The following is a 14,553-nucleotide window of genomic DNA, read 5'->3' on the forward strand; positions in this document are numbered from 1 at the left end:
AGTCGTTCAGAATATATGAATTTATTAGAATAATATTTTTGTTTTATTATTAAAACATAAAAATTGCAAATAATGTCCAAATTTTTCTGTGGACCACCAAAATTTTCTTACAGACCACTGGTTGGTGACCGCAGTACTAAGATATATACCCTTTCGACATTTTACTCATAATAATTAATTTATTTATGTGTTTGCTATACAGTATTTGATAATGAATAAAGGTTGGTTCATACACTTTCATGGAGGCAGTAAGATGTCACTATGTGCTATATGTGCGCTTTATTTCAAAATGTTTTGGGAATATATACATATACACATAATGTGAATTTGATAGGCTGGGATGAAGTATTTAGGGGAAATATTACATTTATTTATTTTTATTATATTTTTGGTGTTTTTTGGTTGAGAAGTGTAACTGATGAAGCGGACTATGTTCCACAAAATGCGTGGAATATGTGAATAACATCTACAAAAATGAGACCTAATGATATACAGTGAATAATATTTTATGTATTTTAATTGTTATTGAATAAATTGTTTTTTTTTTACTTTTTTAAACAGTCGATTTGGTCAGTTGCTAAAAAAATTGCCTTAAAAGTCCAATGACATTTCTTTTGTTTCCTTTTTTTTTTTTGAGTTATGAATAATTAGGAACATGGCATATATTTATTCAACATAGTAAGGAGAACTGCCTAACTTTGCTTTTGGTATCTTACTTATCAGAATCATAAATTCCTTCATACATTCCCTGGTGGTAATCACTGACTGCCATTGAAACACATGGACCTGGAAGATTCCCACCAGTGAATGTTTGAGAGAATGTGTGATTCCCTGTTTTATAAACAGAGCCCACAGTGTATGTAAATCTTAGCAATAAAAATTTCCCATTGGTCTGTTAAAAATTCCAATATAAGCATATAAGGGATATCAGTTCAACACCTGCAAAAAACATAAAACTTAAATAGGAACTAAACTCACTCAACTCATCTCCTTTCTTCATTGTTTCAGTGTTTCGGCCATCTTGATTGGCCGGGTCAGGATGAAATAACCGCAACAGGCGCACAGGAGTTCAGCCAGTCCTGGCATCCAGGGGGCAAGCAGAGAGGCGCAGGGTATCCCGGCTTCCTATGCTGAGCTGTGTAATTCCAGATCAGCAATTGTAACAGATAAGACAACGATCAGACAGGTAAGTATGATTTATTGCAGATGAGACATTGCCTTGGTTATTCTAGCCTACAGAACAACTCCTCCATGATTTTCAGGCATTTCTCAGGCACCTCATTTGATATTCCCCTAAATTCTAAAAAGAGCAAAAAATGGACAGCACAGAAAAGCCTAGGAGTATGTCCCTAAGTAGGCAGCCATGCTAAAAAAAAATCACAGACTACAGGGGCCCCACTGTAAGCACCAATAGGCTGCAAGCTGCACATCAGGAAATTAGAGGTTCCTGTGCTAGTATGTAGAATATGACATGATGATAAGTGACAGGACCAGGCTGTGTGGTGTGATCAATATTCAATATTTCATGTTTTGTTTTTTAAAACAGAACTGTGACATCTTTTAGTGTTTTCCCTTTTTTAATACGGAACATAATACAACAAAATGAAAAATATTATCTTAACATTACAGATTCATTTTAATAACCAACATATTATTTCACAAAGAAAAAAAATGGCAGAAGAATGCAAATTAATGACATTTTCTTAGTGTTTCTTCAGTTTGAACAAATGTCTCTGCAGTGAAAGCCAGCTTAATAAACTTTATAACACTGTCAATTTAAAATAACATATAAAATAACTTTTTCTTTGTAACAATTAAATATAAACACTTAAAAATATAACAAAACTATTATGAAATAAAGTGGAGGCTGCACAGGCGCAGGTTAGACGTTGGAGGTTTCTGAAGTGTTTCAGCTTCCTCCTTGAACTAATTGAAATGCATACTGGGAAGACTTGAAAGTGAAAGTAGGGGACAAGTAGGGGATGTGTTCACTTACCATAATGCCAAATATATATATATATATATATATATATAGCAGCAATGTGATAGGTTATTGTGGGAAATTAATTGAACACTGGTAAAATTTGGGTTGCTGGCCACCCCCTTTATACCTCCAGACCCTTTAGACCCCTATAAGTTTTATTAATTCCCTTTATATCTTGCAGCCTTCTGCACAGTCTGTGATGTCATGGCACCTTCATTCTCTTCTCCATTGGCAGTCTTTCCTCCTGGACCTAACAGTGCTCATGTATAAACCTGTGTATGCCCCCAGGTCCAGGATCACTGTAGGCCCATGCTGCGTGATGGTACAGCCCCAGGTGCTGGGTCCATGACAGGGCAGCTCACAGAAAGTCATACTGTCAGGAAGACTGCCAGGATACTTAACCAGGAAGACTGGAGACATCCAGTGGATAAAATGAATTAATGCAAAGTACTGCTCTAAATAGCAAGATGAGTATTGCTGCTATTTATGGTGTATGGTTTCTGAACGTCTTAACATTTGTCTTAACAAACCTTACAAACTCTGAAAAGCAACTTCTCTATGCAGCCTTTAGGTAAACATTCACAATCTATTAGGTAACCGGGAAGTTGTTCAATTCTGCAGCACAAAAACATACAATACAGAACGCTAAAGAAGATCAAAAGTGTCATATTAGGCAGATTAGTGCAATATCTACATCACTGTCTGCAGAATTAATAAAACTGACCTTTTTTTAAATGTAAGCACCACTTTACTGATTGGCTCCTACACCCAATTAATAAAATGTCGAAAATGAAAGCCAAGCTCTCAAAATACTGCACAGGCATCCTCCAGCATCACAGCACATTCTCGCTGGACTAACTTCTAAGTTTTAGAAAACGTGAACCCTAGTTTAGACCTCACTGTATGTACGTTTACTCCAACATTCTCCTGCCAGGTTTATTTGTAACAAACTAAATTCCACTTTACATAATAAAGGATCGAGAAGGTGGTTATTGCAGAAAGGGACAGGCAATGTCTTAACTGTCTGATTGCTCTGGGAATATGTGATAAAGCCAAGAAGTGCATACTCAGCGTCAGCCTTGTTTGCAAGGGAAACCTGCCAATACTGGCTTCCTTTGCAAATGCTGGGGAAGGGTGAACTCCTGCATGGGAGTTACGTGATCCTGGCACAGCCAATCACGAAGGCTGAAGATGGTTGCTGGACAAAAGAAATGAAAATGGTGGTGCCCTTTAACGGAACATGGGTAGGCAAGTCCCATGGTTTAAATTTTGCTTAAACCCATGTTAGCTGTGAATCCTGACACAATTGTCATGCTAATAGGCTGAGGTTCAGGCAAGCTCCATATAACTAAAAGGTCTTCTTGACCCAAACCATTGGTGTGATTACATATAAATTCAGGAAATAAGCTTATTGGAGCTACATTTGTACATCACTCAATGCAACGGCTTACTTACACTGAAAAATTAAAGCAGCCTTCATTAGTGGAGAATCGTTTAGTGGATTGCTGAATGACTTATGGGACACCTGTACTGATGCTAAATTTTCACCTGAGCTGATCACGAATGATCATTTTCAGCAATAAAAATCAAGCATCTGTATGGAGCTCAATATACTGAACAATCAGATTTGTTATGATGACAACTATGTGCTAATTCATCCAGTGAAGGTCACCAGGGTGATGGGAAGATGAAGATTTTTAGTAAGTCCAATTCAGCTTGTCCTACACTTTCAAAACTTCATAAGTAATGTCAGACTTGCTCCCTCCTCTCCTTTCTATAGTTCAAACAAAATATTTTGAACTGGCAACCAAGCATATACACATATAGCTTAGTCTGTACCAAATTAATTAGTATAGCGTTTGTACACCAAAAATGGAGAAGATGACTAGCTAGAAGGATAAATAGCCAGCTATACCTACCATCTATAATTGTCGCTGCTGAAGTCAGATGACCTCAACTACCAAGTCTTACTTTTGCTACAATTTAGGGAGTCTTAACCTATTTGCTGCTTCTTCCCTAAAATTAAATGTAAATAAAAAATCTCACTGAGCATTAATATCAACAAAAGGTCCACCATAGTACCTAAAAAATATTGCTTCGTTGGCGATGCAACCTGTCACCGGTACCTCATGTATGAAATGTCTGCACTGGGTTGACTGTCCCTTTATGCATAAACCTGCATATTTTGTTTAGGGCAAAACCTAAATGCTACAGTAAAACTATATCATAAACCAGAGTAATTCAAACTAAGCATAGGATGGAATCATGCATCTGAATAAATCTTCAGTAAAAAAAACTGTCAAAAATGACAAAATGATCATTATTTTTAAACTTGACTCATTTTGCCACCTCCAAAACTTTCTATTGGTCAGTGTGAACTCCCATCACTAGAGTGGGCTGAAAAGAGGGCTGGGTGGCACTATGAGCCCCTCAAGCTAGACTCTTATGACAAAAGTTGGCATTTGTGTATGAGTTGATTTGCTCAATTCCCGTCACTCGGGACTTTTGGCACATTCTAGTCATGAGTGGGCTTATTATCCAAAAAGTATCATTAAAAAATAGAAGGGGAATGGCCAACTTTTCCAGCTGCCTATAGAATTGGATCTCCTGAACATTTTGACACGTGGTTTTCACTGAAGGTCAACTCTCTAATGCAGCGCAGTCATTGCAATCATTATATGTTCAGTTTGAATTACCAATTTTTCTGAGCTTTCTCCAAGACTTAATCTGTCTAGTTAATATTTTCACCCCCAAACATGGGGCCAATAACTAGTGCAATTAGTGAGTTTTTTTTTGTTTACATTCAGAGTGATCATATCCTGTTATTAACTGAATACAAATGATTCCTCCTGTTCTGTCTGAACACGGCTGCTGTCCAGTAGGTGATCCTCTTCCTGGCTTGTTCTAGCAGCTTCATAGGGAGACAGGAGATCTGGTTTCCCAAGATGGAGGCATTCTTCCCAATCGCATCCAGACACAACCTTTACCAGAAAATAAACAAATGAATTACCAGGGACAAACAATTTTCACACAGATAATCAGGATAAATATACCTCTATAAATGTTGGATGCCACTAGCATAAGGCATGGACTGCAATAAGAGTGTTTGGCTTGCTCCCTATGGATAAGGACAATGTGCGGCAGGCTGCATGGTCCCAAATTTCAAGAAGACCAGTCCATTACCTACTGATGTGTTTAACATATAGGGAATATTTTTGGAGAAAAAACGATTCGGAAAACGGGACTTTCAAGGGCTATATCATTAAAATTCAATACATTTTACTATATAAAAATTAAAACACACAAAGTACAAAAGAACATTTAAAAGTCATAAAAGTTTCACAAAAGCTCATGAATGGCACATTAATGTCACAAATATATAATTACATACTTCCCCAAAACCATTTCCATCAAGATAGTTGGAGGGGGAAGAAAAATTGGTAACCTTCATTCTACATGTTTCGCAACATTTAGTCAATCCACAGCAAAACTTTGGCTGAGTACCCTGGTTATGTCTCCCGTCTCCACATGCTGGATGGTACTTTCTTCTTCCCCACAACATTTGAACATGTTTATTAGAGATTGTATTGTTTTCTGGGGATCTGTTCCCTATCAGATAGTGTTGATATTCAGGAAGATGGTTGGAACGCTGGTGTTCACTCCTGGTGGATGTGACATGCTGCTTTTTTACATCCATTTTCCATTGAGAATAAGAGATTCATAGTTTGCTCAGTGTATCCAAATGTCACTGTCATTCCTGAGGATGCAACCTTAAGTGTTGTGATATGCATCAAATTAAGGTTACCCTTTTCTTTTCCCCTTTTGTAGAAACCCTCTATATTATTGGAAATGGGTTTTTGGGAAGTATGTATCTATATTTGTGACATTGCTGTGCTATTCATGAGCTTTTGTGAAACTTTTAAATGTTATTTTGTAGGTTGTGTGTTCTAATTTTTCATATAATAAAATGTATTGAAGTTTAATGATATGGCCCTTGAAAGTGCCGCTTTCCAAATCTTTTTTTCTCCAAAAATATTCCCTATATGTTGAACTTTGGCATGTGACTGTTTCTGATTTACTATTACTAGGGCCACTTCTTTCTTTCTTTCTTTTTACTGCATACTGATGTGTTTAAGCCAACACTGAAGCTGATGCTAAAGATAAAGTTCCAAATTAAAAATTTGGCATCAGACAGGGCTTTGGCAATCGCACAGCTACTGGCCTTTTATATTTGTAACAATAAAATCATGCCAAAGATTGAAGCCGTCTCCTTTTAAAAAAAAAAAACAAGTTTAGCTTTAGATATACATTAGGGTTTACCATGTAAATTATGTACACTGAGATTAGACCCAACTAATCCTCTGCATGAGTTCAGTGATGAAAATTCTGTCCTGTGCAATTCATTTGTGCTAAGCCTTCCCAAAATCTTTATTGGCAATTAAAAATGAGGCTTTACACTTAGACAAAACATGTATTTGTCTGATCCAAAGGCAGTTAATCTACAGAAGGGAGAAAACTTTCTCACCTGAGGAGAGAGTAGGGTTGTATCTGAAAGATGAGTAAATCATTACAGTGACCCTGCAACAACACACAATATTCTGTTATGTTAAAATCATGGACCATATACAACATAACAAGGAACAGGAAGTAGTTTTAACAAGTTCTATAGATTGCTTTAGGAAAAAGCTGGATGATCTCCAGAAGCACAAAATTAACATTTTAAAGTAAAGATAACAGAGACTGTTGATCCAGGGAACATCAGATTGCCTCATGGAATCAGGAAGGATTTTTTCCCCTGTAGGAGCAAATTGAACTAGGTTGGGATTTTTTTTGCATTCCTCGGGACCAACTATGTCTTATAGGGTTTTATACCTGGGTTATGTTTAATTCTCTATTGGTTGAACTTATGTCTTTTTTTCAACTGAACTGACTTTGTCACTATGTGGTGGAATAGTGATAATGGCATATATGCAGCTAGATTTATGAACCCCAGTGGGAAATTTTAAATTATAGGCAACCCCACCTCCCCTTCTTCCCAATGACAGGATAGTAAAGGGGAGCCATGGGCCCCTCAGTGATGATGTGCGTAAGCATGTAGTGCCACTGGCAGCAGCAGAAGGGAGGAGCCCGCACAGGAGACTGTTAGGGAACAAGAAAAAGGCTGGCCAGGTGGGTACTGTTCTGTGGGGGAACAAGACAGGGTCCAGGTGGGTAGACACTGTTGGGAAATTCGGTAAAGCCTTGCAGTGGCAAGATTGAGATAGGGGTGTAGTGGAGCATGGTGGAGACATAGCTATATGGCTATATTTTATAACTATATTTTGCAGGTAGCCCCTATAAGCCTAGTTGCAATTTCTACCTCATTGGACACTTGTAATTATTTCTTACATAGTATAGTAAAATCTTATTTCAGCAGTTGCTGAGCAGTTAGGCAGAGTCAGTGCATTATACTCCACATTTTGAAATCTACACATTTCCATTTCAGTTCAAGCAAGCATACAAATATGATTTTTTTTCCATTCCCAACAAAACCTGGCTTGCTGAAGCCCATAACATGCCCTAGCTTTATTTGTCAAAAGGGCAAAGTGCCAAATTTTCTAAATGAGTAAGCCAACTTTGATGTATCATATTAATATTCTTTATACTAACAGTGTCCATGGAGAGCAAGTCATCCTTACTGCCACCAAACACCATCACTTCACTTTCTTTGCCCAGGCAGGCTGTATGCCAGAGTCTATAAACAAAGTACAATTAGCATGTGCATGCTTATACACAATACAAAGCATACCAATGTATTTAACAAATCAATGTAATATTGGTAAATAAACTGGAGTCACAGAGTGACTGTCTAAAGCGGTTTACGCATATGAAGTTATTCTCAACGCGAGATGAACGTCGTGCTCGTCTCAAGTAAAAATCTAAAATTTTTGCAGAGGTCCAGAGGTAACTAAAAGTGATCACAACAGAACTTTGAAAACAGAAAACGCATTATGACACACCCAGAAACGTCAGACAGTAGATGCACATGGAGATTTTTTTTAACACACCACCTGGTGAAAAGTATTCCTCTTTATCCTTTGCAAAGTACTTCTAGATTTGTTATCCATAGAAGTGACATGGATGCTTGGAGGCTCATTGATCCAGTCTGGTGGACATGTGCCCAGCACAGAAACAGAATTAGCAGTAAATGTTCTGACCAGTAATGATCTTTGTAGCATGAATGGTAAATTCACACGCTGCCTAAGGGGGACTTTGTGATGGTAGAAATGCCAACATGGCCATGGAAACTCAGGGCACCTGCTGAGCAATTGACAAAGTCATGTACTTCTATTTTCTTTGACTCGTCAGCTGTTACCAGTTAAGTAAATGTTTTTGTTTTTTTGTGTGTGTGCTTTTTTGTCGTGCATTATTTTACTGGTGCTGTATCAAGAGACTTGTTCATGTTTGTATATGTCTCCAGTACATTCTGTTTCTTTGGAGTAACTCATATTTACTACAAACAGCACGGGGCAAATGGGGATTTCTTCTAGATGTGAACATTGATGGTAGAAGTGATAGAATTCCTTATGAGATCAAACTTTAGCACTTCAGATGGTGACACTACTTAACTGCTAGGTTATTAAAACTGGTCTATTGCTGTGAAGTGCATCCGACTAATAATTATGCTGCTTTTTGGGTGGAAGTTACAAAATATTTTGTTGACTTCTGAGGTATTGATAATCCAATGGAATTATGTGATTAGCAGAACCCTCTCCTTCCTCACCTCATCCTTGTAGATATGGTTGTGGTCGAGCTGCAGTATGACATTTCTCTCTTGAGCCGGGTCCTCATGTAGCTTGTGGCTGGCTGTGCTGCTTCATTGTCTAGCTCTTTCACTCCTACATTTCCCTCACTTCTGCTCTAACCTCAACCTGAATATTCTAACAAAGCAGGTTACTAAATACAAGATCACACTGAAGTCATAAAATAGTTGGCAATACCCATGCAAGCTTCTTTAACCCAGCATGCAAACAGCGAATATTGCAGATCACAAAAACATGCGTTGCAATCTCCCATATGTCACGGCAGAATTGGACCAAGGTGTAAAAAATGATTAGAAAACCAAGGGGCTTTCATTGCTGGCCTGCTTCTGAAAATGCTATATACTGTAGATGTCCTGGCTACAGTACCTTCACACACACACACATCAACAAGCAAGATTGGAATAGGGATAAAAGTATCAGAATTACATATTTCATACATGCTCAACTATTTAGACAGCACTAAAGCCAGGGCATCCACATAACAGCCAGGAAACAAATTCTCATAACGAGAGGTCAGCAATGATAGCTTCCATTATTCTTACAACAGGTCCACTCTAAAACAGAAGTTTAGTCCAGTGCAACTATTCCCTGATTGGTAAGTACTGTGGTACAGTAATGCAAAATATTCAACAATATTTACTTGCTCCTTTGTGTTTTAATGTGTAAGAAATATAAAAAAAAAAAAAAAAAAAAAAAAAAAAAAAAAAAAAAAAGCTGTTAGATTTTTATTTATGGGCTCATCTGGACTGGTTGCCCATCATTTAACCAATGGACCAAAATAAAAGTATTAAAGTATTGCTGCAAAAGTTGTTAGTTTCATTGTGGTTTTTATTCAGCTAAAATATTTTTATATTTTTGACTGAAGTTCAGTTTTAGAAGAAAACTCTCCAAAAAGGCATTAACAACAATAAAAACCTTAAGGTTTGGGTATAGGGTGACGGGTGAACATTTTCAGCTGGGGACACCATGGATTTCAGAACACCGGTCACCTAAATTAAAACAGAATTTATTTAACATCTTTTGTTTTGGTCCAAAAGTTCTGCAGATGTACCTTGGCTGATCCTTTGATAAATGTTTCAACTGCTTCCATTCACCGGTGGAAAGAGTATAAATCCATCCATCACCTGGAAAAATGACATGCATGTGAAATGAGAAAGGTCAAAAATGACTGTTGTGTTACCTTCAAAGGAAAGCAATTGCTGTCATGGTATAACAGTTTGTAAATACCCAATTATAACATATACATAGTTATTATTAATATTACTTGAATTATATAATTTCTACTTACTTAGTGGTTCACTTTCAGCACTAAGACCCCCAAAGAGAAATAAATGTTCCTCTCCTACAGGTGTTAGTGTGTGCCATGATCTGCCTTTTGGCTTTTCTCCTGTAATCTTGATCCTGGAGAGGACAAAATCCAAGTAAATTGTAATAAACCCAGAAACAAAAAGGCATAAGGACACTATCTTACATCTGAAAAAAAAAAAAACACAGCTAAATCTAAACCCCATTTTTACTGAATGGGGTCACGTGACACTAGTACTTGTCTTCTACGGTCCATCATTGGCATACACAACACCAGGATTTAGATGACTCCATCATCTCGAAGCCTACATGTCTAGTCCAGGGAGTAAATGCTAAGAAAATATGGCCTTGTCTTTTTCACAGCTATTTTAAAACCTGTGTTTTAGATTTTTATTTTTTACTAACAAATTTTGTGTCTCTTAGCAAGACATGAAGGAAAAATATCCCAATTGGGATAAAGACAGCCAAACAAACCTGATCTTTGCACTAGTTACAAATAAAAAAATAACATCTGATATCTCTTTACTGGTTATCTTACCCGGACCAGGTCCAAGTGTCCAAGTTCAGAAAGTGCAAATCATTCATCCGTGTTTGCTAGAAGCAAAGATAAGCGGGGAGTCAGGCAATCTGCTGGACATATGCTAGCCATTATAAAATAGTGAGCAAATGTTTTTTTATCAATCTCATAATTGGGTAGAATGTCTATCAAATGTCAAATTATTAAAAACTGCATTGCAATCAAATCTGCTTTTAATGCAACAATGGACATTGTATTGGATATCACAATATGATAATTGACAGGTAATTACATTGCAGATACATTTTTCTCTTTTGATCACAGTTAAATGAATTGAAATACTGACCAAATATTGAACAAGTGGATGGTACATAAAACACTTGTATTTGATGGTAAAGTATCTATTTGATTATTTTATTGATGGTTTTATTCATCACGAATAGCAATAGAGAAAGATGCATTGTTTATGCCTTGTAATATTCCTAAATGTATATTAAGAATGTATGTTAGAAATATTAGGAATCCAGAACTGACCAGCACACGTCCTCCAAACACGTATCCTTTGTTTCCCAGGACAGCACAGGAATGAGCGGCTCGAGGCTGTGGCGGTGTGTTCTGAAAAAAGAAAAAACAACACTCCTTACTGGAAAGTTAAACGTTAGCACCTTTCCCATAGTCACATGATGAGCAGGGTCTTCTTCCAACAGTGAAGTCTTAATGATGCAGAAAGCAGCAGCGATGTGATGACAGAATCCACCGCATTCACAATTTTTCCTCAGGTTGAGGATGCTGAGCATACTCTAAAACACAATCACTTACCTTTATCTCTGGCTGTATCCATGCTTTTTTCCCAGTGTCAAACACATGGATATCATTGTTCCATCCCCAAAACATCTGTTCTTCCTGCAAGCCACACAAGGACAGGTTGAAGTTAGGATTTCTGCTGTTACAAAGATTTTGCCTGACAATGTTGCAAAGGATAGCTAGCAAGCTTAAAAAGACCCTGTTACTGGACTGCTCATCATTCAATGATTAATTTAATGTACCCAAAAGATTATATGTTCAATAATTGTATTTATGTTATTATTTACCTGGAGAAATTTAGACATCTGAAAAGCCCCAAAACTTCTATTGGGCGCCGCCATCTTGAATGTGACATTAGCAACGTCAGCACACTTAGGGCTGTTACTTAAATTTCAGTTCTCCTCTGTCGGCCATATGTAGAAAGCTAATAAAACGCGAGAAGGTGCTGGCCCAGCACAAGGAGTAATAGTAATATATGCTTTGGAAATGGTGTCTCTTTAATGCAGCACCACCTGCACAAGAATGAATGGTGGTATCAAGATCTATACTCTTTATTAAATAATGTGCAGTGTTCTCGGCTTTCTTTTTTGACAGCACCACATGCACTGCACACAAATAATTGCAATTTGGAACACTATTTGCTTGTTATCCGACTATATTTATAGTGCTAGAGGACGATAATGGGTGCCTAGGCAATGGATAATCACAAAGCAGCATTTGGGAATTCTTGTTGTTCTTGTAACTTGTTATTGTTGTGCAATGAATAGAGAAAATCTCATAATGATATCTGCCTGCCTATGGCCATCATAAAGCTTACCACATGTTCTGATTCACATTATGTGAAATCTGTATTCATCAAGACAGGCCCTTGCACTATATACAGTGGATGTTGGTAGAACTGAACAATATTGTACGGGAAGATTCTAAACAGATTGTAGAGTGCGGTAAACAATGGTAAAGATAATCAAAGTTTTTATTGGTTACCTTACCCATGATGCATCATGTACATCAAAACTATCGTCTAGTTCACTGTGTCTTCTGCATCCATAGCCACCAAAGTAAATTAACCTAGAAATAGAACAATATGCTTGTTAGATATATTAGTAAAATTATAGAGCTAAATGACAGAGTTAGTTGGTAGATTAAATACAAAGTACTAATAAAATTAAAAGATTTCGACTTTATGAAAAAAATGTACCCCCAAAGCTTCAGCTCACAATGGCACTTTATTAAATAAGAAGACCAGAACTTACTTTTGCTGCATTACTTATCTTCTCCCTGGCACTGTCACCTGCATTCTGGTATGAATGATGTTGATAGTTACCGTAGTTTAGCCAAGGGGCTTGTCCTTGACACCTTGGGCCTGATTTATAAAAGCTCTTCAAGACTGGAAAAGATACACTTTTATTGGTGAACCTGGGTGATCCAGCAATGTCTACAGAGTGCTCAACCCAAAATTTTTTATAAGCTGGGTGGGAAGAAGCTGTAGGTGGGTGGCAGCCCCTTTATTGTGACCCAACTCTTCAGTAACTACCCAAAAACAGCCGGTTGTTACTGCAGGCTTATCAAGACGGACCAAAAACTATATCTGGATTTATTAGACACCATAATGTCATGCATTAAAATCATATTGTGGGCAGCACAGTGGCTCAGAGGTTAGATCTTTTGCCTTTGCAGTGCTAGGTTCCAGGTTCGAATCTAAGCCAAGACACTATCTGCATGGAGTTTGCAGGCTCCCGTGTCTGCGTGGTTTCCTCCGGGTACTCCAGTTTCCTCCCACATTCCAAGAACATGAAGTTAGGTTAGCTGGCTTCCCAAAAGTGAGCTTAGACGGTATTAATGACATATGACTATGGTGGAGATATTAAATTGTGAGCCCCTTTGAGGGATAGTTAGTGACATGAATATAGACGTTGTACAGCGCTGCGTAATATGTTGGCGCTATATAAATACTGTGTAATAATAATAACGATGATGGTTCACTCTCACCGATCTTTATACATCCAACAGGAAAGTTTGTCTCGTGGGGTTGGTGGGTGGCCTTGAAAATTCTTTACACATTTCCATGTAAACAGTCCATTCCCTGAGTGCAGGTCCATGTAGTACAGCTTTAAAAGATATACAGATATCTCAGAAATTACAAATTATCACAATAAAAATATGATAATTTTAAGAAACCGATTAATTAGAAATTAAAGTGACCCAATCACCACAGTAAAAAAAAAAAAATTAATTACGGGCACTCTGTAAAAGAGGCTTAACATTTATCTAAAGCCAATATTAAAATGTAATAAATAGCAGATTATCGGGCCGATTGTACTGGTTGCATTAGTTTTCTTCTTAGGTTCACAATAGCAGAGGGCACTAAAGAGATCACTAAATCCTCAGGATCAACATGGATATTTTTGCACTTATTAGCCATATATAACGAAAGATTTTCAAACAAACATAAAGGTAGCAAATATGAGTTCATTGTTATCTTTCAAAGAGGAGGTGAATCATATCTTTACTCACTTGGAGAGCTATGGGTGTTGCTGCTATTAAGCACTTCCATGTGTGTATAATAATGTATTTGCCTTCACTAGGTGCAGTGGTTCCTTCTGTCAGCTGCTACCTCAGATAATGTACCAGACACTCGTGACTCTACAAGAAAGCAAAGATTTGACTTACCGACCCCAAAGAAGGTATTACTACAGCAAGAATTGTGACAGACCTGTGCAGAGAGATACCTGCTTCTATATAAAGAGCAAGGAAAGAAAACAAACATAAGGTTTTTATAGAAATGTGACATTTACCAATTGTTACCTGTCCTTAACACATTGCATGCCTTTTGTTTTGAAACACCTGGAATGTGTTCAGTCGAATAAAAGGGAACATTCATTTGGCTTTAGGACAAGGATCCAACTTAATGCATTTTATTTAAACATATAAAGTACAACTGAACATTTCTCTATGTTCTAGAAGTCTTCTATTAAACTGGAAATAAAGCCTCACATTAAACATTTGCCAGGCAGGCAGGCGGGTATTGTATTATGCCAGGCACGAAGGCAGACGGGTGGGTATTGTGCTATACCAGACAGGCAGACGGGTGGGTATTGTGCTATACCAGACAGGCAGACGGGTGGGTATTGTGCTATACC

General features: G+C 37.5%; 1 protein-coding gene across 1 annotated transcript in view; it reads right to left on the reverse strand.

Annotated features, from left to right (window-relative positions):
• Positions 1–1,558: 1,558 nt before the first annotated feature.
• KLHDC1 (kelch domain containing 1) overlaps positions 1,559–14,553 on the reverse strand; it is an 18,213-nt gene continuing 5,218 nt past the window's right edge. Inside the window, exons 4-13 of the mRNA XM_072428096.1 lie at positions 13,403–13,521; positions 12,403–12,481; positions 11,429–11,512; positions 11,144–11,224; positions 10,631–10,686; positions 10,076–10,188; positions 9,839–9,911; positions 7,634–7,718; positions 6,510–6,562; positions 1,559–4,965 (exon numbers count right to left, since the gene is read on the reverse strand). Of these exons, the coding sequence (XP_072284197.1) occupies positions 4,797–4,965; positions 6,510–6,562; positions 7,634–7,718; positions 9,839–9,911; positions 10,076–10,188; positions 10,631–10,686; positions 11,144–11,224; positions 11,429–11,512; positions 12,403–12,481; positions 13,403–13,521 (912 nt within the window). The 3' untranslated portion in view covers positions 1,559–4,796. The remainder of the gene's footprint in view (positions 4,966–6,509; positions 6,563–7,633; positions 7,719–9,838; positions 9,912–10,075; positions 10,189–10,630; positions 10,687–11,143; positions 11,225–11,428; positions 11,513–12,402; positions 12,482–13,402; positions 13,522–14,553) is intronic.

Source organism: Pyxicephalus adspersus, chromosome 12 (genome assembly GCF_032062135.1).
Source record: "Pyxicephalus adspersus chromosome 12, UCB_Pads_2.0, whole genome shotgun sequence".
Lineage (NCBI taxonomy): Eukaryota > Metazoa > Chordata > Amphibia > Anura > Pyxicephalidae > Pyxicephalus > Pyxicephalus adspersus.